At 39.6% G+C, this 25,487-nt stretch overlaps 1 protein-coding gene across 1 annotated transcript; it reads right to left on the reverse strand.

Annotated features, from left to right (window-relative positions):
• Positions 1–793: 793 nt before the first annotated feature.
• Positions 794–21,562, reverse strand: LOC109043718 (cytochrome P450 4C1). The gene is made up of 12 exons (XM_019061013.2): positions 21,103–21,562; positions 19,957–20,063; positions 18,012–18,102; positions 17,050–17,235; positions 16,619–16,688; positions 15,710–15,836; positions 14,938–15,007; positions 14,111–14,223; positions 6,879–6,947; positions 5,486–5,654; positions 4,299–4,478; positions 794–1,677 (listed from the first exon to the last, which is right to left on the reverse strand). The coding sequence occupies exons 1-12, from the start codon at positions 21,278–21,280 to the stop codon at positions 1,508–1,510; spliced, it is 1,530 nt and encodes a 509-aa protein (XP_018916558.2). The 5' UTR covers positions 21,281–21,562; the 3' UTR covers positions 794–1,507.
• Positions 21,563–25,487: the final 3,925 nt, after the last annotated feature.

Genomic DNA, 25,487 nt, shown 5'->3' on the forward strand with positions numbered 1-25,487 from the left:
AGGCTCAGAGGCCGAGAGTTCCGGGTGTGGCACCCGGAGCAGTCGAAGCGACAGCTCCAGCACCCGGAATTTTCGGCCTCTGAGCCTGGAACGCACGGGCTATATGTCAATACAGCCCGTAACTATTTTTCAGTGCAGGGGGTTTTAAGTCAAAGTCAGCAGTTGAAAAAGTGCTTGATTAGATATCCTTTTAAATTTTTAGGAGGTTAAAATTTACATAAATTATTTTGTGCCATAAATTGGCATTTTAAATTGAAAAATCTACGAACAAACATATTCCATTGTTTTTTTTAATGAGAAAATAATAGAATGCCTAGAACAAATCTAGTAAATTGTATCATTCTGCTGCATTAACACGGCAAGTTTAACTTTAAATGAGAGGCTTGGAGGACAAGGCACCGTGCAGTCTTTTTTTATAAAAAAAATTTGAGATATTAATCATTTCAAGTAAAAGTGGTCTTAATGCAAATTCTGTGAAAAATTCGCTCCTAAATTCCAATTTTTAAGCATCAAAATGTCAGTTTGAAATTTCTTTTCGTCACAAGGATCCGCATGCAATTTCAAAACTTCAAACACGTATTTCTCGAAATAGAAAAAATTGCACTTATGCATGTTGTCCTCCAAGCCCCTTAAATTAGTTAACAGGTTAAAAATGAAGTGGAAAGTCATAACTCAGTCATAACTTAAAGCATAATTCGTAATGAAACTTTAATACTGAGAAAATTGACAAAAGTCTTACAAAACTCTTCTGACGGAAAAATAAGTAAGATCAATGAGGATGGTTCGGGGAAAAAAGTATTTACAAATTTTTATTTTTTATTTATTAACGGTAAAATATACAGTTCTGTTGCACAAATTCTACAATGCACGATTAACTACTGAGCTCCCAGTCAGAAGGTGGTTTTCGTATACCACTAAAAGTATGGAACCATTCGCTAATTTTTTATGCACAAGAGAAAAAAGTGACTTAGGATTGATTTACTTTCTAATTTCTCTCGGAAAGATCATTTAACTCATGTCGAAAGCAAGTTAAATGTTTCAGAATCAATCAAAGGAAAGAATCATACAGACAATCTGTTATAAACTTCCATTCCTTGAGCTCCTAATTTTTTTGTATGAAAAAAGAGAACGAGTAAGTGACCGTACACAGTACACAGCAGTAAGCTTCACTGCTTCACTACATCAAGGTAATGCTGCCTCGCTAAGTAAGAATGCGCCGTATAAGCCATCGAGTGTTGCCAAATTTCCGTCGACAAATCACGAATTTTCGGGAAAATATGTGAATATTTTTCCTCCGATTTTTCAAAGGATTTCGTTCGTAATTAGATCTGAGCAGACTGAAAATCTCAAGGAAATATATACATAACTTTTTTCAAAAATATATAGTTTCTGGGAGGAAATTTGGCAACATTCGAATGCTTATGCGACGTTTTTACGTAGCACACATGAGCGGGAAAAATGTCAGTACTCGCGTCTGCACGCCGAACGGAATTGGACGGAATATTATTTACAAAGACGCATCCCTTTTTCTGATTTTGATTTTTATATCTGGCTCAAATCTCAAAATTAACTCGAAAGTAATTCGGATGTCCTCTGGTTTCATCGTTGTCTCGATGATGAAGTTCCTCAGTATTGTCGAGAGAGTCACTTTCATTTGGAGGTAGGCGAACTTTTGACCTGCAAAGAAGATACGAAGTCATGAGGGAAGTAAAAAAATACATACCTTCATTTGCAAAGTTGCAGATTTCTTGTCACCTTGCAAGTTCTCACAGAAAACTATTAAGCATTATATCTTACAATACTACGGATTTTTCATGAAGAATGCGAGAGAGTATCCTGAATTTCTCCTTAAAATAAAAAATTAAGTAGATTTTGTAACGCGGCGATCAAAATATGCGTTTTCCAACTTTCATCGTGGAGTATGATCGATGGCACAACGTGCACATCTGGATCCTGTATGGCCGAATTTTGAATCGAGCGATCAAGGGGCATGATACAACTATTTCGACTCGGAAGTAGTCAAAATTGCATAGGCACTAAATTGAAGGCCGACTCAGTTGCTGTATCTAATCACTCTTGTGTAAAGTCATGATAGATTGTACGTTCAGCAGAAGGGACAAACTTGTTCCGCTCCTATGAAAAACTACAAGCATGCCAATATTTTGCAATCTGAAAACTTGTTTCCCTTGTTCTTTTGTATCCTTCGCCCCCTTTTGATTTTTAAAAACGAGTCCCATTTAGACGGTGGCGGCGTGATGATACGGCATCAACAAGAGGGAACCATGCAGCTTTCATTTGGCTCCGTGGTTTCTCCGTTTAAAATGTATATTCTTTGTTCAAAGGGACCTTCTCACAAATAGGAAAGTCATGAACATTACACTTAAATTCAATCAAAACACACTGAAGTGTCGGTAAAATCATCGCTTCAATAAACATATTTTCTTCTGGAATGGAGTTCTTGTTCGCAGCGGGCATTTTCGATTTTTCAATCGTAAAATTAAAGGTTGAGATTTAAGTTTACATTTTTTAAGTTCTGGTTTATGTAACAATCTCAGAACAACACGGCACCAATGGTTTTGTAAAATTAACTCTCAACTTTTAAAAAAGTTCTTCAAAAGAGCTTTTATGCCTCAGTTCTACCACAGAGTCTATTTTAATGTCTAGTGAACCCTTTTGTCTGGATTGCAAATGTAGAGACAGTGATTTCCAACCCACGTCATGATCAGTGGCGTGGCGTGCATTGCGATGTATCGATTGATCTGACATTTAAGCTTATGGAAAAGGATCGATATACAGGGTGTTCGCAACGAACACCTTAATAATCGATTCTTTACCATAGCTTCAAACGGGTTAATATCGATGGTCGATCATTCACCCCTCGCCACTGGTCATGGTAACTTTTCTAAGGAATTCAACTATTTCTGCATGCGTGTGAGATAGAATTGACATTCTGTTAATGGATATTCCCTTCGCGTAAGAATGCTCCACTGGTAGTTTTATCATTGGCTAAATTTAAAGAACTTTTATTTTCTTAAGAGTGGGCTCCGGAAAAAACAAGCAGCATAATCGTGTTGCTCACGAATGATTACGTGTTTGATGACTGATTCCAACTCCCCTGGCCTGGACAGCGCATCGAATCGATTCGCTTCTCGGACGTGTATGACTGTATGCGTTCTCGTGAGATGAAGGTGCAACTTCGGCCGCGAAGTCGCCAGCTATTGCGGAAACGAGAATTTTACATATCGTCACCTCCCGGCCAAAGAATCACAAGCACCATACGACGTTTAAATTCCGTCGCCATTTTATTTTTTTATAAAGAAGTTGTTTAACGAAGCTGTCCGAAAATTTTACTTAACTTACTTTGTACTGCCGATAAAATTCTGTGAAATTTTTCAAAAAGATTCAACCACGATTTCTCTGTAAAAAAATGAAACTGCAGTATAAATTTTGAAACGTCGCATGGCGCTTGTGATTCTTTGGCCAGGAGGTGACGAAATGACATTCGCAGGTTTCCATACAGTTCTGATGTTTTTCGCTGGACGCTAGTGCTAGGCACAAATTGGTGTAGTTACAAATATATGTATATGGATATATGCTTGCATATGGAATGAACTATCATCAGCTGGAAAAATGGATGCTTGCCGTACCCCCAATGGAGATGTTGCATTGTGAGGAATTTGCGATTTGACTAACGATTCTTGTGTAAAAGTTCGCGAGAAACACGATGTGGCCACTGGTTTTCTCTGAAATTAACTCCCAAGCTCAAAAAAAGCTCTCAAGTTGAGGCCAAAATGGAGGGAATATCCCACGCTATCCTGAGAGTCCACCTCTACATCAAGACCAACTCTCCATGCAAAGATAGGGAGCAAATACATTAGCAGGGTTGCCGTATTTTCAGTTTTGGAGTCCCCCAATATAGTGACAGCCCTGTCAATGTATTTGCTCCCTATCTTTGCATGGAGAGTTTGTCTTGATGTAGAGGTGGACTCTCAGGGTAGGGTGGGATATCCCCTCCATTTTGGCCTCAACTTGAGCGCTTTTTTTGAGCTTGAAAGTTGATTTCAGAGGAAACCAGGGGTACCATCGTGTTTCCCGCGAACTTTTACATAGGAATCAACAGTCAAATCGCAAATTCCTCACACATACAACATCTCCATTCCCCAGTCCATTCCAGTTTATAATCTTAGCGATTGCTGATAATCCTCATTCCCGTTTATGACACTGTGAGGGACTCTACAACAAACCACTATCGAATACCCGTCCGATCGAATTATTCGGCAAAAACATAAAGTGCTTACCTATGCAGTTGCGGGGCCCGGCGCTGAAAGGAATGAATGCATACGGATGCCGAGTGCGGATGTTTTCAGCGGAAAAATGATCCGGATTGAACTCATCCGGATTCGGAAATTGCTCCTCGTCCCGGTGCAAATGATAGATGTCGATACCAACATTCGTCCCGGATGGTATCAAATATTCTCCTAGTCGAACATCCATATTGCCATTAAGAAGCTTTTATACGTCAATAACAAGGAAATATGTTAAGACATGTCATGCAATTCGGGAGAAGTGTTCTCGGTCGAGTTATCAATGGTTTACAAGAGATAGGAAACAACAACAAAATGACATAACATTATGATGTAATTTCCTGAATAGAAAGCTAGTCAACCGTGCTAAGGAAAAACGCCGTAAGAGCATTCGAGTGTTGCCACATTTTCTCCGATGAAATATTTATTTTTGAAGGGAGTTATGAATATTTTCTCTCAAAATGTCCAGATAATTTAGATCTAAAAACGAATAAAATTCTATGGCAAATTAGAAGAAAATGCTCACAGATTTCCCTGAAAATTCGTAATTTATTCAAGGAAATTTGGCAACGTCTGAAGGCTCATACGGTGTTCTTATTAGCACGGCAGGAGTGTCGTTTTCCGTTTGCGTCCAGAGGAAGCAGTATTGATAAGAAGGGAAGTGCAGAGGTACAACACATTTCTATTTTGCCTTCAATCTCCGGGGTAGGCCAGAACAAATCCACCGAGCAGCAATACGTATCTACATATATTTGAAGATTTTTTGTCGCATGCTGTTCTTCCGCCCAATTAAGCTGCCCCTTGAGCGATTCGGTTAAGTTAGAGCACTTTTATAGTGATCCATAGGATCCATTTTGATCAGCCCAGGTATTAGACTTCGCGGCGAGCCTTAAATATGCCAGAAATCCAGAATCATACGCTTAGTATGAGGAGCTGAATATGGGGTCCTTAGAAATCTAAAAATCGGTAAAATTGTTATCCATAATTCCATACATAATAGTCGATTTTACAGTACTCTCTGGCGCTTTGCGACACCTACCGTCACAGTGCTCGATCCTCCCACAACCATCCAGAGAGTTGGCACTCCCTCATTTCATTTAAATCCCACATATTTTTAAAATATCTTTTATTATAAAATGCATTATTTTTCAAATAGTTATTACACCGTAATAATGCCTTACCCAGGAGAGTGTCCGAGCCCAGTTTTCGACCGATGAAAGGAACACTCGGATAGTGGCGTAGAACTTCTTTGATAAATTGTTCCAAGTACTTCATGCGCGAAAGGTCTTTCATGGACGGTGCTCTTTTGGAACCCTCGAATATCTCTCTCAACTCCTCAGCGCAGCGTTCCTATACAATCAGAAAGATCCGTGCATTGAAAGTCCGTTTTGCAAAAATCTGACATGGAGACGAGGCGGAAATATGTGTGCGCAAGTGCTCGAAAAGCACTTTACGTCTGTGCGGTAAACTGCAAAACCAATCGACCACCGGACACTTGGCAGAGTGAACGCCGACGGAGTCAGAGCCAAAAAGACTTAATTACAATGCAACGTTGCAAAGTTTAACTTCAAAATGTATTTATTTGCACAAGATTGCTCGCAACGTTATGCAGAAAATAAGATATTTGGGAAGGCCGGCGGAAGATTATGGCAGCGGCGATTTTGCGAGTCGGTAACACTGTTTTTCCTCCCTCTAAATCCATTGAAATTATCGATTCTAGGTGAGGCAAGCTGCATCACTAAGAATCGATTGTTTTACATACATTTAAATGGAGAAAAAACAGTGTTGCCAACTGCCAAGAATCGCCACTTGATACGTGTGTGTCTCATTAACCTTACCCTGAAAAAAGTTACGGACTATGTAAACATATACGGTCCATTCCGGACTCAGAGGCCGAAAGTTCCGGATGCTGGAGCCTTAGCTTTGACTGCTCCGGCTGCTGCGCCCAGAACGTTCCGGGCTCAGACTCCGAAAGTTCCGGGTGCTGGAGCCTTAGCTTTGACTGCTCCGGCTGCTGCGCCCAGAACGTTCCAGGCTCAGAGTCCGAAAGTTCCGGGTGCTGGAGCCTTAGCTTCGACGGCTCCGGCTGCTGCACCCGGAACACGGACGGCGGACGGTACCGTCTACATAGCCCGTAAAAACGGCTCCCACGGCCGGAGTTTTTTCCCAGTGTAAACAAAACTGAAATCGGCATCAAGTTTAAAACATATTGATAAACAAACTGCAAAGCCACGTATCTTCGTTTGCGATGTTGCAGACTTTCTGTCATATTTTATTCCCCATCAGTAATATGATCAGTAATCAGCCTAGTTTCTTGAAAACTTCCTGTATTTCTTCTCTCTTAGCTGAGTATACGGTATAAATTTCGATCTGTAATGTTGGTTTGTTTCTCTTTAAAAAAATAAAATAAGAGTGGAAATTTCGAAACACTGCAATGGAGAGACGTCACACTTGGTTTGCGACATATAGGGTGGTTACTATTTCTACTAAAACCAATAATACCGTTAGTAATCGAAGAGCACTTACAAAATCTAAAGCGAAATCATCATATTTAAACCATTAAACATGAGTTACCTGACAATTTTGGTGAGTTCCCAAGCGAAATAGAGCCCATACAAGAGCCGATGCAGTGGTGTCATACCCCTGTAACAGATACGGAAAAAGTGGATTTTGAGGAGATTTAATCGAGAAATTCCCTCAAAATTTCCATATGAGCGGGGTAAATTGACCTTGAACAAATGCATATTTGAATGATCTAGACTCAAGGAGTTTCAATCACTCGTCTTGGTAAAACACGAAAAATGCACGTATTTCTGCCAAACGGAACTGTGTGCATTATGACGTGAGCTTTGTTAAGCATGTGGTCGTATGAGTCTCAGGGCTCATGTCTTCCTAATGCACATAGTTTCGTTTGGCAGAAATACGTCCAAATATTGAGCGGTGCCGCTGGTCAATTCTAACCAAGAGTCATTCCTTTCAAGGTAACAAGAGGCTTTGAAGATAAAGTAGAGTGGTGGCTGCTTCAGACCAGATTGGCCTTAACAACTGTCATTATTCAAATCCTCTCTGTAGCCAAGTTAGGTAATGAGGGAATCGACTCAAGGAGTAGCAAACAACGAAGAGAGGGGTTCAATAAGTAAGACACTTCTCTTATGATGTAAAAAGAACTACACAAAATTAAAATAAAAATTAAAAAAATGCATTGCAATTTGATTCCAGACACTTCTAGAGGGTGCTAAAAGAATGACGCAACTGGCTCGATTATATAAAAAAACGTAGCCGGCACCATCCGTCTGCAGGAAGAGAAAACTTCCATCAAAATCATCAAGTAAACGTGCCGGAGGAGGAGGGGTGCATAAGATGCGTTTACTTGTGTTGGACACATTTTTTGCGAAAGCCCTGTCAACACTACTAGCAAAAGTTCACGGAACTGCGGGCGAAAGTTAAGTTTCGTAAACCTATCTCTGTGTGGACGAGGCCTTACATTTGTAAGAAATAAACGAAAAAATTATGAAAGAGCACACATAAATTTGGTTGGATAATTTTAACTTCCGCCGCCGCGCTGACCGCACTGTGTTTGGCGCAATGCGTGAAGTATTCCTACAGTCTAGTAGGCGCCATGCGTTTCCCGCCGACCACTGCTGAACGGACTGTGTTTGGCGCAATGCGTGAAGTATTCATACAGTCCTGTAGGCGCTATGCGTTTCACGTCGACCGCTACTGACCGCACTGTGTTTGACGCAATGCGTGAAGTATTCATGCAGTCTTGTAGGCGCTAATATATAGTACATGCCGACCGCTCCGCCGAGGGCTTCTTCTTTTCATCTCAAGTCCACATCATCATTGCTCTCTATGCGCCGCGCCGCTCTAAGCCAAACTGTGTGATTGGTTTCTTTCTGAACTCGACTAATTAAAGGTGCTGCCTCTTGTATCACCGAAAGACGAAAAAATTAGAAATTACTATTATCTCAAGAAATGAGAGATTCTGCGTTGTATTTGTATATTTTGCTGTATCTTTTTTCTGAATTAGTTTTTTTTTATACCTATGTTTTAAAAAAAAAAATTTGCAAAACTTGCCGCACCCTAAATTTGCCGTCTTGGGCCAACTGAACCAAAAATATATGAAAACCACAATTTCCTAAGAGAATTATTAATAAATGACCCGAAATTATATTAGACACCAACCGAATTCTTAAAGATCAGGGCCGAATCAATCCTCTAATAGGGGTAGTTTATCACTACTATAAAAGAAATTATAATTAGAGAAGTTCCCAAAGGAACTAAATGAGAAAAGGACTTACTATTAAAATTAAACCAACCCAAAAAGATGAAAGACACTCAGAAAGGAAAACCAAACTTAGTAGAAAAAACAAAATGTGAAGAACAAGAAAAAACGTAGGGAACCAAATGTGGCCACCCCCTAAATCCGACCCCGATCTGAATATGAAAACTACTGTTACATACGTTTTTCCTAAAATAAGTGAGAAATATGAGTACTTTATTGGAAATTGTACCGATGTCACGGGGAAGAAAGAAGACAGCATTGTTGTCTCGGATAAAACTCCGAGGTGTAGGAGATCCATCGTCTAATCCTGAGATTCATTAAGTGCGCCTCCTCGCCTTCTTTCTTGCGGACACCTGATCGGGGGAGGGTAGATATTACTGGGAAGCTGAAAAAAAGTCAACAGAAGGGACGATTCCGGCGCACTCAGGCCTGAAGTAATTCCGCAGTCATTTTGATACTCTTCCCGTCGCTTTTTTGACAAAAAATCGTAACTGAAATTTGAGATGAGCTCTGAAATACCCGTGACCTAATGATTCCCGCGGCTCATCTGGAGACGGAGATACGCGCTTAATGCAAAGGAGGGAAGTTTCCGAGGAACGAGAAGTCGGGGTCGGGGATTCCGCGATTTGAGCCAAAGTCACGTCCATAATTAAAATTTCTATTCTCGAGCTTCCAACAAAGGGCTCGATGGCTTCGTTTCCGCGAAATCCGAATCTCATCGCGCAACAATCCTCGGTGAAAGACACTCCGCTTTGGTCAACTCGCAACTATTCACCGACTGGAAGATTTCAATTACAACCATCCCTTGATTTTCTTCCTCGGCGCGCCTCGACGGAAACCCCGCCTGGAGAAAGGACTTAACTCCTGCCGCGAGTGAATGTATACTTATTTCCTTTCAGAGGGGAGGGTGACGATTCCTTCGAATACGAATGAATCGCATTCTGCCGTGCTGAGGAAGAACGCCGTACGCAAATTCGAGCGTTGCCAAATTTCCTTCGATAAAATGTTTATTATTCAGAAAATTTATGAATATATTCTTTTAAACTTTTCTGCAGCTTTAGTTAAAATTGCGAGCAAAATTGTCTGCAAAATTAGAGGGGAAAAATGCATAAGTTCAGCAAGAAATTCGTGTTTTATCAAATGAAATTTGGCAACGCATGAAGGTTCCTACGGCGTTTTTCCTCAGCACCTCAGCATTCCTCCCGTCATTCCCTCCGACTTAAGAAGCCGGCAGAATGTCCCTTCCCTCCGCGTGCGCTACACCGTCTCATAACCACGTAACTGCATTTGATTTATCGTTGGACTTGGGTGGTTTTTGCTCGGCGCGGGAGCTTTTGCGTCAACTTATCCCTGTTACGAAGTCAAACACTTCTCGCTTCTCCCTCAAAGGACTCGGGATGTACAGGAAGTTTGGGTTTCTTTTTATCCCAGACCGACCATTAAGGGAAACATTATAAACATAACGGCCACGTGTGAGTCTCTCTGACTGTGGATACTCGCGCGTGACAAGGTTCCTTGAGATCCGGTGAGCGATGACCCGCCCCAAAAAATGCGTCGGACCCCTCAACTTTTCCTTTCGTTTATTCATAACTGGAGGTGCGTTCCGGCTCTAGCGGAAGCGAAGAGAGCAGTAAGTACAAAAATGAAGTTTTGATAAAACGGATTCAGAAGCTTCTGACCGGAAAATTTTATTGAAAGAAGCCTCCGTTCTTTGTCAAATGCCACTAATCGTCCGAGAGACTCCTAAAAATCGTTCAGATGACTAAAAATCGACTGATTTTATTTCACTTACATAAAAAGGGTATTTTTATTTTCATGCTAGGCTATTATTAGGTAAGACAGCCGTAAGTGCTATCTTCTGCATGCTTTCGTGGTTGCGTTTTGGACTCACAACAAACATATATTCAGGTTAGAAATTGTCAGAAGAGGGCGGCACTTTACTTGAAAGCACTGTTTTCATTGGCTATCTGGAGGAATATTGTCACTTGCTGCTGTCTTGCCTAAGACTTCGTCATTTTTTGCGCACTTACGACTTTCTCATATGTCTCGTTTTTATACAATTAAAATGAATTTCGCTATTTTAGCAATTTCAGTGATTTCATCTAAAAGAGTTTAGACGAATTTTGAAGGAAACTCGATTTCGAAAATTTGACACTTACTGCTCTCTTCGGTATCACGCAGTGTAGAGGAAGGGGCGCATTGGCGGATCCAGCAATGTGGCAACACCGGATTCCCTCCATTTAAACCTATGGAAATGTATCGATTCTTGGAGGGCCAGGTGCTCCGACAAGAATCGATTATTTAACATAGGTTTAAATGGAAAGAATCCGGTGTTGCCGAAATGCTGTATCCGACTCTGAAGGTGCGGGATAAATTCCGGGCACGATCGACAAAATCTAAATTTTCAGCGATATACGGAGAATATTTTAGAAAAATCAAATTGGCAGTCTCTGGGTCATCGCATGGAAGAATGTTCCTACCAAAAATCATCTTCCAAAATCTTAGAATAAAATCAAACCTACGTTTTAGTGCGCCGTGCTACACTGGTTAATTTGCATTCTTGTGTTACTTTTGGTTAAAATAAAAAGTGAAACACAAACAAACGCAAATTTTGTGTTGACAATGGTACATATGCAGTGAATTTAGCGCAGAAAACAAAAGTGAGACTGGGTAACCCCAGAGTCGACCGAAAGCTTGGGTATTAACCAAACTTTTGTGTAAAAGAGTTCGCGTTCAAACTTTTTATCAAAGGCAACTTTCCCGCCAATAAGTTCATTGTTTGAGAAAGTGAGGCAATTTGAAATGCGAAAAAATTGCAACTTATTTCAACGTGTTGCAATACATATCCGAATCAATCACAAAGCGTCGGTGAAACTCCCAATCCACGTTTCCCGGTTTGCGACGTTGTAGACTTCCTGTCATACTTCATTTTAAATGAAAAATATCCCAACATTAATTCTTAAACACTTCCGTGGTATTTCTTCTATGTGCGAAGAAAATTCTGTGAAAACTTCACGGATTGGTGTCGATTTGTTTTCTTTTACAAGAAATAAAATGGACGCGGAGATTGTAAAACACTGCAAACAAGATACGTGGTTTGAAAGTCTTACCGTCGAAATGTACCCCACAGGTTCCACTCTCTCCCTAGATATAGGTGCTGTGGGCTACGGCATACTAAATAGCATCCCCCTTGGGAACTTACATTTTAATTTTTAGACCAATCTGATAAAAATTGCTCTCTGGAAAAATTCGCGTACGTGCTACCGTTTTTTTCGGTGACCGCACAGTGGATCGATCAATAGGAGAGATCTGACAAAATTTGGAAACTTTAAGAGCTTAAAACTCCGTTTATACAAAATTTTGAGGTTCTAAAAGTTGTTCCATTGGCTTTTTCGTGAAACTTTCTTCTACGAGCACCTCTTAAAATTTAAAATGTGACGAAATAAACATCAAAATTCTCAGTTTTAGTCAAATATGTTAGGTCCGACCACTCGAATTGACTCGATCCACTGTGGACCGGTCCCATTTAGGTATCAGTGGCGTGGCATGAATTGCGATCTATCGATTGTTATGGCATTTAAACCCATGGAAAAGGATCGATAAACAGGGTGTTTGCAGCGAACACCTTAATAATCGATTCTTTACCATAGGTTTAAATGGAATAAAGTATACCTAACAGTGGTTAGGTATACTTAAATGCCCTCTTATTTATGGAATGAAGCAACTCCAAGAAATGAACTTTCATTTGCAAAATTCCAAAGGTGGCAACTCAGCTCCCACGCCACTACCTCGCGATAGTGGCGATTATCGCAAGTTGATGACTCATTGAAATCAGTATAAATACTCGATTCTACTTTCGATAAATATCGATTGTTTCACATGCATTCAAATGGACATAACCACGGCGTAACTCCAACGAAAACCCTTCGAAGATCCGCTGTTATTGTTCAGCTTCCCATACTCCGTCGTCGTCTGACCAATTATCGTTAAGGGATAAAACTTTGTTGAAAGACGGAGATCATTTGGTGCAACTGTTCGCAGTGCGAGCAGTTTTCCGCGTCGGATCAAAATCGTCAATTCATGAATTGAACGTCGTTAAACAGAGGGTATCTATTTACATGGAGCAGTATGAAATAGCGCGTACCTCCTGAGCCCCCAGAATACGGAGTTACGATGTTCTTGAAATTCATCGCTGAAGACAGATCCTCTCAGTTTAAAGACGTGCAATTACATTCCTTTAGTTTCACGCACACCATGCGGTGAATGCTATAACAGTGACGTGGTGTACTTGACGATATATCGATGAATCTACCATGAAACCCATGAAAAATGATCGATAGACAGGGTGTTCGCAACGAACACCTTCATAATCGATTCTTCACCATAGTTTCAGATAGGAAAATATCGAAATTCGATCATTTATGCCTCGCCACTGAATGCTAACTTCCGGAAGCGGAAATACCCAAGAATATGCTGCCGTTCTAACTAAATCACGTGATTGAACTTTCGAGTATTACTTTTTTATTTTTTGAGGAGAAGGAGGTAATTGCATCAGTCAGACGCGTAAATGATGGATCCGTATTTTGACGGTTGAAACTTTTTAATTGGCCTTTAAATTGATTCTAAACGTCACATTTCTAAGCCTAGCTGGGTGTCTCGTCACTGATGCAAGGATAGTCACAAAAGGCAGAAAATTTTTGCCGCTAATTCGAAATAGATGGACAAAGGAAAGTTGATAGGAACCGTCTCATAGAATACATTTTAATGATGTATAAGTTTATCTAATGTTGCTCTCTTATTTGCTGGAAAAGCGAAAAAAATCAATTGCTGCGCCCATCGGGCTCAAATTCACGCTGCTGATTCGGCGCAGCCACTGTATTACTTTAACGGACAAAAATTTTGAGGTTGTGAAAGAAATGCGGTTGAACATTTTCTTTGGCAGAGGAACGATAGACGCAGAGAAAATTCTCTCCATATACTCTCTAGAAGCTCAGAATTCGCATTATGAGAAAACGCCCAGGACCTCTGCATGAGCAGCCAATTGTTCTGCTGATCTGTAGGACAATATTATGCCTCATTCTACAAATCGTCGTTTCGCGCCCAAAAGAACGTAACTCCATTCCATGATTGCGAAATTGACTTAAAAAATTACATTTTTTACGAGAATAAACCTGCATAAGTTTTGTTGAAAATTTGTTTGAGTTTCGCCCGAGATCAGAAGAAAAATTAGTGACATTTTCTCTTCGGAACTCTCAAAATTATTCCGATAATAATGACCTTTGCGCGGGTCGAAAATTTGGCAACATTGAAATGCAGTTATGTCCTTTCGTGAGGAAATGATGTCCATCTGCGTGTTTTTCGACCAGCAAAATTTGTGTTCAAACCTAACAAAAAAAGAAAAGAGAGAGAGAGAAAAAGAAAAAAAAAGGAAAGGAAAGGAAAGGTGTCCAGCGCAACTTAATCAAAAGGAAAAGATTCGTGAAATGCCTTTAAGTTCAGTTTAAGTAACTCATTTACCTACCTCGAACATGAAAGTATCGACCTCCTCCCTCAAATCGGCATCCGTTAGAGGTGTTTCGCTGTTCTGGGATGCATGGAGCAGCAAATCTAAAAACGCCATTTTGCGTCGATCTCCTGCAGGCACAATAAGACATAAATGAGGCAAATCATAAAACTGGAGACTGATTGAATTCGACAAAAAGACAATGAGAATCTCAAGAAAGAGTGAGAACTGAATTTTGATAACATCGTCAGTTGAAGGAAATGGGACTCCACGTGGAAACATTATGGACTCGTCCTTATTTTCTTGCTTTTTTGACCCTGATACAAAAAATTGTCGTTTAATTTTCAAAAGAATTTCCATTAAAGTCTCGAAAAATTCCAGCATATTTTCCTACAATTCCAAGAAATATCTCTGAATACTTCTCTCGTCGAAAATAGTCTTCGAACGAGAATTATGAATTGCAAACTTGGCGCTCACAGTTTAAATGATATAGTTCCATTCCAAGATTCTAGACTTTTTCCTCGAAAAAATATCTTATATTTTACAAGATTCTAATTATGTTACCTCTTCCTCATATTTTCAGAATAACACTTTTGTACTGTTGGGAGGTCAAAATGAACAGAAAATGAAGTCTGCAGGTGATAAAGCTCGCTTGTAAAACAATCATCAATCATTCTTCAGGAAGAAAGGAATAAAGCAGAAATCGAGTCTAGACTGACCAGTGGCAATTATTGCAAGTTGGCAATTTTTTCTGACGAGGCAGGCTGCGTCGCCTAAGCTCAACATTTTTACATACATCTAAAAAGAGGAAATTGGGAAACTTAATCGCAGTCAAAACGGCTGACCTTTGTCTGTGTTCGTATCCTCTGCTACGTCCCTCGTGGCTGCAAAGTTTTCTCGTCTCTCTTGAATGACCTAATCAGAAAAAAATTATAAATTCGTAAAGTGGCTAATTTATTCCTCAACTTCTCAGCTCATGAAAGCACGTAGAGCATATTATTGCTTAAGCAGAATAGCCGGAGCGCCTTCATTTTTCTATGTATGCACCTCGGACATCCTTCCGGGTCGAATAGTTGCGTTGAGCAGGCGCTATCCTCATCATAAGCTGATCTAGTCGCTGCTTTTTTCTTTTGATATCGACATTTGATGACTCCAGTGGTTCCATCGTCAAATAGTTCATAAGAGAAACACGTTGATTTAATAGTTTGCCGAGGTGAAAAATTTCGTACCTCAACTGCAGCGTTCACAAACTTCCGATACAAGCTCAATTTTTTCAAAAAAATGAAAAAAGGAAGGCAAAGAAAAAAATCAACTAAATATCTACCAAAATTTTTTTGTGTGAATAGCTTAAATTAGGGAAAGATACTATCATGGAAATGTCAAGAATTTTTACTTCTTTTCCTTTTTAAAAAACAAAATAAGAGCGGAGACATGCGATATCTCAACTTGATGTACGCATTAGTCGACTCTATCCATCACTATGTTGACCGCCAGTTGAAATTTCGTTGAAATTGCATCTCATCAAGATATGTTGAAACTTCTCTCTCTGAAAAGTGTCGTTCACACAACCGAATCCTTTCGGTGGCAAAATCTAAAATTTCAATAAGCGTTCCTCACCTTCGTTGTGAAAGAATGGATGATTCGCAGATTCTCGTAGAACTTTCTTCCAGTCGGGCTGTACTTGAATACAAAATCGCACCACAGCCACGCTCGTGGTATCCTCTTTAGAATTAACTGGTTCACGCTAAAGGCGTACATAGATAAGTACGGTAAAAGATCACATTGTCAGTTAAGCGATAAAACATACACTATACATGAGAATTTATTGTCTCTGTGGGTAAAAAAGGGCATAGAATGTATCTGTAATGGAAAAAAAAACACATTAGATCTAGAGTCCAGCTTCTTAAAAACATCGACAAGAAAAAGTACTCTTGATTCAATCAGAATCTAGCTTAAATCAGGTCCAAGCCTCTTAATTTAAGCGGATTTCGTTTTGATTCAAGCAAAAATCCGATTGAATCAAGAGTATTTTTTCTTGTCAATGTTTTCAGGAGTCTGGACTCTAGATCCAATGTGTTTTTTTTTTCCAGTGTGTAGCAGGCAATTAGTCAAATTAGGCAATTTATCAAATGCCTAGGCAAATGGTTAAATTTTGACAGTTGACGGAATCGTGTCCATCTATCGTAAATAGCTCACGAATTTTCAATATTTTAGGGAAAAAACTCATCAAATCTAAAAATTTTTCTCGTTTCTTTCTCTTTAAATGCCTCTCACATATTTAAATTTTAAAATTTCAAGGATTCCGTAATGTAGGTATGTCGTGAGAAAAATTTCAAGGTAAAAAATCTCAAGGATCGTTTAAGAGGTATAAATCGTTGAAAATACTATTGAATGGTGTACATTTTCACGGAGCTTTTTTCACGGAAATTTAAAAGGAAACATTTTCTAGTATTTAATCTCCTTTTAATCTCTTGGATAGTTGTAAAAACTAGGTGACTTTCAAAATAGTGGTGTCGTTATACTTACGAATTGATAGCTCTGACGTAATCGCCGTCGTAGTTCATTTGCGCATTAATCGAAAGTCCCATTGCAGTCTCTAGAAAAAAACAAAACTATAAGTAAACACAATGCGTGAGTTAAACTGATCGTGGTATTGTTTTTGGATGATTGAGTTCAATAGATCCTATTAATTAGATGTGACCCCTATGTATAAGAGGGATTCTCTGGTACATATTTTTGGATCCACGCGATAACGATGCCACAACCTATTTCAATCCTGTGTCCAATGAAAATACATCTTTATATTGCTGCACTATCAGATTCATAGTACCTGACCTAGAGTCAAACCTTTGTTTATTAGTATTAATTTGTTCGTATAGTTTTGGAATTTTGTAAAAAGCTGAGTAACAGCTGGTTCTCAAATTTAAATGGCTGAATATTTCAGAGCCAACACTTACCACATACGTTATCCAAAGTATTTGCTGATATGATGTCAGATACTTCAAATTCTTCCATTTTTTCACACGTTTCCAGCTTTTCAACCAGAATTTCTGCATTTTTCACAAAAACTTCTACGAAGTCGCTCAAGATGGTGAAGTGAAAAGCTGGGGTTATCATTTTCCTTCTCGAGTGCCATTTTCTTCCTGAGCAGAAATAAAATTATAGGGTGATTGCATGAAAATGAACATGAGTAGCCGCAGCACACATTTCAAGAAGGAAAGAGCAGAATATAAAATAATTTTCATTGATACATTCACCAGACTTTACTGTGCTATAGTTTCGCCCATGCACCTCGGAAATCAACTAGAAGTCAGAGGGCAGGAACACATACACAAGTCGCCTGTCATATTTCATTACCTCGAAAGACCAGTGGTCAATGTTTTTGTTCCAAATTCCGTACGATTCAACAGAATCTTTCTTTGAATTTGTCGCATGCGATGGATACTAAACAAAATTCTCTATAACGCCTAGATGCAACTATTCGGGTTCCGCGGATGTCCGTGTTGCATACACATAGAGGTGAAGGCGTTTTGGCTGTCCAGGCATGCACCATTTCACCCGTGCCGCGGCGCGGCGCGGCGCGGAGCCAACGGCACACAGTGGATCGAGTCAATTAGACAGATCGGACTTGAATTTTTTTGCCTATAACTGCAAATTTTAGTGTTTATTTCGTCACATTTTAAACTTAAAAGGATGCTTTCAAAAGAAAAAATTACGAGGAAACCAATGAAACCACTTTTAGAACCTCAAAATTTGTATAAACGTTAGCTTTCGCAGTTTTCAAATTGTGTCCGAACTCTCATATTGACACGGATCCACTGTCCGGCGCGCGGTGAACATCACTCTGAGGTTCCAGTGATTTTATTCAGAACGAACTAAACTAGAAAGGATCAGGACTGTGATGTCTTAAATAACTCACCCTCGCTTGTCAATAATCCAGATCCTAACCACGGTTCCATGAGGCGATAGAATATAGACTTTTCAATATGTTTCCCATTGTTAAATATGCTCTGCAAAAATACAGGTAAAACATACTCATAAGTCATAGTCAATTTTTACATGAACATATTAAACTATTGACACATAAAAACATGTAAACCAATGTTTGTTGTTCAGCCTGGAAATCGTGCGTAGTTTTATATACTCCTTTAGTAGTTTTTAATTGTTCTTTATTAAAAAACAGTTGAGGCACTAAATAGAAATTATTTTGAAAAAATAAAATTTATATAATCATTTTCATTTTCAGGCCGCGTGGTCACATTGATCATTGCTTTTTTTCTCATCGCCTCCAGTATTAATCGTCGTTAAAGGTCACAACAAATTGTCCTGATCGACCTCCTACAATTTGCTGCTATTAAGTATTGGTTGAGGCCAATTTAACCTCCACGCTAAAAATCGCTCAAGATTTAAATTTAAAACCGAAGTTTACGTTTCTCGCAATTCCGAAACACCCTCAGTGGTAAAAAGTCATTTTGGAAGTTGCAGCACGGAACACCCTGGTAAAAATTGGCAGTAGAATGTGTGTTCCAAAATACTATAGACCTAAAGCCGGCTGTAAGATTCCCAATAGCTTCTGTAGCCGGCTGTACAATTTCTTATAGCCTTTTATAGCCGATGGCGATTAAGCAACAGCCAAACGATAAAATTTATGCTAAACCTTACTAAATACGGATACTAGGACATAGTTAGTTTTTGGACTACCGCTCTCTTTTTGTGCCGTAGTATCTTGATTTATTTTGCGAGGAAAGCTCCGTACTTTTGAAGGATGCCTGTCATTCTTAATATGTTGGAGCGCCTTCAATTTCTTATGATATTGTGCAATACCTCTGGTGTGAAATAGTTGCTTCAGACGCCGTGGCACGCTGCAGCGCGGCGGGCGGGCAGAGAGCGCGAAACGCGCATTGGCGCCTACAAACCTAGCAGGGATACTTCACGCATTGCGCAATGCGTGAAGTATCCCTGTTAGGTTTGTAGGCGCCAGTGCGTCGCCGCGCAATGCGTGAAGTATCCCTATTAGGTTTGTAGGCGCCAGTGCGTTGCTTCGCAATGCGTGAAGTATCCCTGTTACGTTTGTAGGCGCCAATGCGTCGCCGCTCCGCTTTGTGTTAGGCTCTAATATTTAATCTCGCGGAGTCAGCGTTTTTCAACTCATGATTTTGAAATGTTTGCACACTCTGTATGGACCATCTCATTTTAATTGATGAAAAAACAATATGTTTTAAAGGAAAATATAATGTGTGTTTTGTAAATATTAAGGTAGTTCCGTATCAAACTTAATGATTTCCAAAGCACACGAATTTCTACACAATTTCTTATAGCATTTTATAGCCAATGGCGATAAAGTGTAAAGCCCGGCGATAGGAACTATAGCCCGACTGTATACTTTTTTATAGCTTCGTATAGCCCGGCCATATGATTTGCTCCGCTTTCTACAGCCAGCTATATGATTTTCAATAGCCTTCTTTAGTCGGCTATAAGAACTCCTATGGTATTTTGAAACGCAGCTCGTATCGCCAATTTTTACCAGGGCATGTTGACGGTGAAACTTCCAAACCACGTATCTTGTTTACGATGTTGAAAAATTGCCGCTCCTGTTTTATCTTTTTAAAGGAGAACAATTCAAAAACATGTCTCGCAGTTTTCACAGAATTTTCTCCACACAGAGAAGAAAAGTCGTAGAAGTTTTGAAAATTGACATTGGGTAGTTTTCCATTTAAAAAATTAAGAATGACAGGAAGTTTGAACATCGCAAACTGAGATACGTATTTTGGGAGTTTCACCGTAAAAATAGGTACCTGCATTTGACTAAATGAAAAAAGTTCGTAAGTAAGGCTAAGACACAACATTAAAATAACGAGACATACCTCTGCAAACTGAGCCTTTGAGACAACAACAGCGTGTACGAAAAATACCCACACTCGAAAAATTGAGCCGTATTTTTGATACCACTCTGCCAGCTGGAGTGGTATTCCTGCAAATAAGAAGAATACGTAATACAGATTCTACCGTCCTTAAAAGAATAAGTTATAATAGACTTTTATTGTGCGGTTGCTCTCGAGTTGATGGCATATAATAAAGTAAGACTGAAAGCTGATGATAGCTGGATCAGTAGAAATTATGATGTATACATCTTATTCCTACGTAGCAGTCTGCTAAGAAGCAATCTCTCAGAAAACTAATCATCAGCTCTTTTTGAAATCATCTTTTGAATTTTCTTCACTCGTGCAAAAGTATCAGCAGAATATTTGAAGGAGATACTTTTGTTGGTTTCCTTTTAAAAACAATGAAATGATATCGGGAGATACTTACCTCCCGAATATTTATCTACCAATTCGGCTTCACATTGTTAACGTTTTTAAAATAAAATGTTCGTAAAAACAACAATGGACACCGGTACATCTTAATTTTCGGTCCTTCCCCACCGCAGCCCCTTCCCCGCGAGTAGACACATCTTAAGCAAGAAATAAGATAGTTTTTCGCCTTCAAGCTCATGGGATCGACAAAAGTGGGTTCATTCGAGCCAAAATAGTGGTATCAAATGTATTATCCGTGAATTGGAATATGGAGGCACTTTCTCTTGAAAAGGGGTTTCGAGGTTTAACTTTCAGCGTCTTAAAGTATAGTCTTAAAATAAGTTTAGTCTTCAGTATAGTCTTAAAATACGTATACAGAGCTAGCCAATTGAAAAGTCGGCAAAGTCGATGAAGCACACTGGAAAAAAAAACACGCACGGGATCTAGAGTCCAGACTCTTGAAAACATTGACAAGAAAAAGGACTCTTGATTCAATCAGATTTAAGCTTAAATCAAAAGGAAATCCGCTCAAATTAAGAGGCTTGGTTCTTGATTTAAGCTTAAATCTGATTGAATCAAGAGTATTTTTTCTTGTCGATGTTTTTAAGCAGTCTGGACTCTAGATCCAATGTGGTTTTTTTTCCAGTGCAATATGGTACGTCCGGCAAAAGATACCAAGTAATTAACGTCTCTTTCCACAAAAAAATCAAAACTTACTTTCCCTAGGCATGAACGTGATTCGGAAATTTCCCAAGAATGGTACTATAGCCGTCGGCCCAGGTATGGCATCAATCATCCGTATGAGTTTCCATCTTTTCATACAAAGATCAGCCAGTAAATATGTTGATAGGGCAGTTATGAAAGAGAGCAAAACTAGTGTGAAATTTTCCATCATCGGCGTAAACAGTAAAATTGAAGACAAAATGTTGCACTTTGAAAGCTTTCACACACGCACACTTCTAATTTAGAACAACTTTGATATATAAAAAAAAACCACAGAAAATATTTGTCCTCTTTTCGTTAGATTCAAGAGAGGTATTTCACCGCAAAATTCACGGACAACGTTACGCAGATTCCAGGAGATCTAAGATTCCAACGGCGGAGGATTTCAGGCAACTGAGATGACTGAAACTAAAATTCCACTCCCGTAAAATTCTTCTGGTCTTCGAAAAACAAAGATTCAGCGATAAAAAGGGGAGGGGCGTAAAGATCGTTCCTGACAAGGTCCGCATCTGCCTACATGAAGGTTGCACCGGCATCGGAACAATTTCTATGATCTTAAATTTTGGCGAATCAATAAGAAAGCCGTGAGAATAAGGAAGATTTCAGCGAAGAGTTGCCAGGTTGCGCTTAAAACTAGCATTTCTTCCCGTATAAAAAGCGCTCTGATTTCAACGGACGCCAAGTGCTATTAAACAATGTCTGCTATTGAAAATGAGAGGCTTGGAGGACAAGGCGCATAGTGCCAGTTCTTGCTATTTCGAGAATTACGTGTTTGAAGTTTCGAACATGCATGGATCATTATGACGGAAAGAAAGTTCGAACTAACTTTTCGATGTTTAAAAATTGGAATTTGGGAGCGAATTTTTCACAGAATATGCATTGAGACTAGTTTTACTTGAAATCATTAATATCTCAATTTTTTCAAAAACTGCACTCACGCGCTTTGCACTTAACCTCCAATTATGTTTCGCCCATGCTCATTGCTCCTTCCTTTCCCGTTTCATTATATTAACAATCTTCAAGGCTCCTCAAATTTTTACGTGGCACCTGTAAATTCGGCTTCCAGAAAAAAATCTCACATATACATTTTCGGTGAATTTCTTCATACAACATTCGAAAGAATCACACAAAATGGTAACGTTTTCATTACTTTTTCTGAAAAAAAATCAAACATAACGGAAGATTTTCAAACGTTGCGAGTGAGATACACATTCATCTTCGGCGTTTAATAATCGTCATGTCCAATATAAGTAGCCCATCCACAAATCACTAATGATCCCGATTTCCCACAACACGGTACCTATGCGAATTTAATCGCACAACCGCGCAACATTGGACCGGTCGATGCCAAAACCTAACACGTCCATTTTCTGATGACCCTTGTTTTCCGTAAGAATACTCAGGTTTGGGGACTTATCGGAGAATGGACATGATAGGCTCCGGCTTGAACTGATTTACTAATTTGCGTGGAGGATTCATTGGTAAATATTTGGGGGAGTCGTGTGTCCGAAAGCCGATGACGAGTTCAAGGGCAGGAAAATGGCGGGCGCTCGGAGCTGACTGTTCGAAAATTGAAACCAGATTGCAAACGGATTCACTGCAACGGTGCGTGCCATCTCAACAAAAAATCTTCCCAAAATCGGATCGGATGAAAATATTTGTCTGAAAACTGTTACACCGTTCAGAACGGGGCCATGGTCAGGATTGCGAGAAGTGGCCTGGTTACACGATCAAATTCCCGTCAAATTCCGATCAAAATGATGACCAAGATGGCGGTCGAAAGTTATCTAGATTGATGAGAAAAATTGATTAAAACAGCGTGTTGCTTGAAATAAGCATGAAATAAGCACGGTTGTGTGGAAATCAGATGAAGGATGAGCCCCACAGTTCCATCATCTACCATCAAATTTTTGCAGGCCGCAGAAATTTGATGGTAGATGGTGCGCACCAGTCACCATTTGATCGGAATTTGACGGGAATTTGATCGTGTAACCAGGCCAAAGGAGGTATGATCGCGGGGAACCTGCTTCCCCCCCCCCCCCCCCGTCTCCACGACTCCCTTCATGCTTCGGTAATTTTGGGGAATAACTTCGAGACATTTCAGTCATATTTTAAGATACTTGAAGATTGTGATAGGTAATTATCACGATAACACCAATAATGATTTTTGTGTAGATTATTATGTAAATCATAACCTCAGGGTGTTACAATTATACATTTCATTTACAATACTGAAGCTTTTCGACCATTACGATCATTTTCAAAGCAATAGAATCTAGCAACAAAAGCTACTAAGCGAAATGAAGAAACAAAGATATTGCAAACTACCAATGAAAAAATCTAACGTCTCAATTTTTTTTATACTTTGCCACATCTATGTTTCTTCATTTCGCTTTGTTGCTTATTGCAGTGTTTCTTTCTATTGCCTTGAAAATGATCGTAATGATCGAAAAGCTTCTGCGCTCCAAATAAAATGTATTATTAAACCACCTTGTTATGATTATTTACATAACTGCCTACACAAAAACTATTTGAAAGTGTATTTCAATTCAATTTTTATTTATTTTTTTTTATGAAACTTTGAAACTGACGATTTTTTAGTTTCTTGATTTCTGATATGCCTTTTTTAAAAATTTACCGTATGTTCACTGCTTATATGTTTTTATACTAATATAATACTAATGTTTAATACTAATAGTTTTTTTTTTTCATCCACGGAAAGGAATCCAGAGCCTGGCGGTGTGCTTTATTCGAAAATTGGGTACTTCGGCGTAGGTTCGACACCAAGAAAATACAACTTTTCAACGACTTGAGCGCGCACCATCGTATACGCGCAATGTATGAAGTATCCTGCAGACTTGTATGGCGCTATGCTATGTCGTCAGCGCGCACCGTGCTGCACGCGCAATGCATGAAGTATCCTGCAGACTTGTAAGGCGCTATACCACGCGTCACGCGCACCGTGCCGCACGCGCAATGCATGAAGTATCCTGCGGTCTTGTAAGGCGCTACTGTGCGCCGTGCGCGCCAGCCGCACTGTGTTTGATGTGATTATTCAAACTTGCGGCGTCAACGGTCTTGAACTTATGATTTCGAAGTTTTTGTTAAGTTTGTTATTGTCATTTCAAATGACAAAATATTACATAAAACCCAGCTAATTTGCATCTTTTCAATTATATTTTTATAAATAATTTTAAAGCCTCTCCGGTAATTTTTTTCTTTAATATACAGCACAGGGGTGGGGGGCAGCAAAATTAAGTGCCTCCCCCTTCGTCCGCAATCGCCACCGCCGAAATTCTCTGGTCTGCAAACTCCACCGGCTCTGTTCCGCCTTTCCGCAATCGCCGCCATCAAAATATAAGAATCCGCAAACGCCACCGGATTCTTAGAGTCCGCAAACGCCACGTCCGCAAACGCCACCGCACCATGTTGTTTTCTTCAGAAGTGTAACACTAATAATTTCCGTAGTCTTCCACCTCGTTCGGCTTGACCTGAAAATACGCATGTGCTGGTAACGCCTTCAAGCAACTATTCGCACGTAAAGGATGTGCGCGTTGCATAGCTAAAACATGAAGGCGCTCTGCAGGTTCGCGCCGCGCTTATTGTTGTTGAGTATGGATAATATCCTGTATCAATGGTGAAAGTCGAGAACCACTTGACGATTTGTGACGGGATGCTTTCGGCATCCTTCAAATGAGAAAGTCTATCGGAAAAGGGACCTGCAATATTCAGTGCATCAATCATTTTTGCTGAGGTGAGCCAAACTGTCGGATTTCGAGATTTCAATGAAGCATCCTCTCTAAAGTTAAAAAAATAAGTTTAAAAGAAAAAATAAAAATAATTATCTCGTGGTAGGGGTCCTGAGGCGCACACCTCGAACGCCACCTCCCCCCCCCCATCCCCTAAAATTGAGGGTTATGAACCTGAATTGAAAAAATGAAAGATTTGGACATATTCCAAAAATTTTCATGAAGTCATGAAAAAAGTGAAACATTTTCAGAGGCTAAGGTAAGCAAGAAACGCTGAAAAACACGAAGAAGCTAAAACAATTTGTAAACGCCAACGCTGCCGTGCTAAGGAAGAAGGCCGTATGAACCTCCAGACGTTGCCACATTTCCTTCGATAAAAACCGAATTTACTAGGAAAATTCTTAATATTTTTTCCCCAAAATTTTCGGACAATTATGTGTACGCAATTTGATCTAAAATATCTGAAAATTTCAAGGAAAAATGTACTTAAATTGCTTCAAAAATACATGTTATATCAAGGGAAATTTGGCAACTCTTGAATGTTCGTACGGCGTTCTTCCTTAGCACGGCAGAACGTATCTACCGCAAAAGCACTCTGTGACACCGAGCGAGCGGCCAGTGGACAATTTC

Source organism: Bemisia tabaci, chromosome 2 (assembly GCF_918797505.1).
Source record: "Bemisia tabaci chromosome 2, PGI_BMITA_v3".
In the NCBI taxonomy this organism is placed as follows: Eukaryota; Metazoa; Arthropoda; class Insecta; order Hemiptera; family Aleyrodidae; genus Bemisia; species Bemisia tabaci.

Bases quoted from the DNA above. Each gene is read 5' to 3' on its own strand.
- LOC109043718 (XM_019061013.2), bottom strand. From the start codon at position 21,280: ATGATGGAAAATTTCACACTAGTTTTGCTCTCTTTCATAACTGCCCTA. The intron at 15,008-15,709 runs GTGAGGAACGCT...TTTTCTGATTAG, and splicing joins TCCATTCTTTCACAACGAAG to GTCATTCAAGAGAGACGAGA. The intron at 5,655-6,878 runs GTAACTCATGTT...CTGATTGTATAG, and splicing joins GAACTCACCAAAATTGTCAG to GAACGCTGCGCTGAGGAGTT.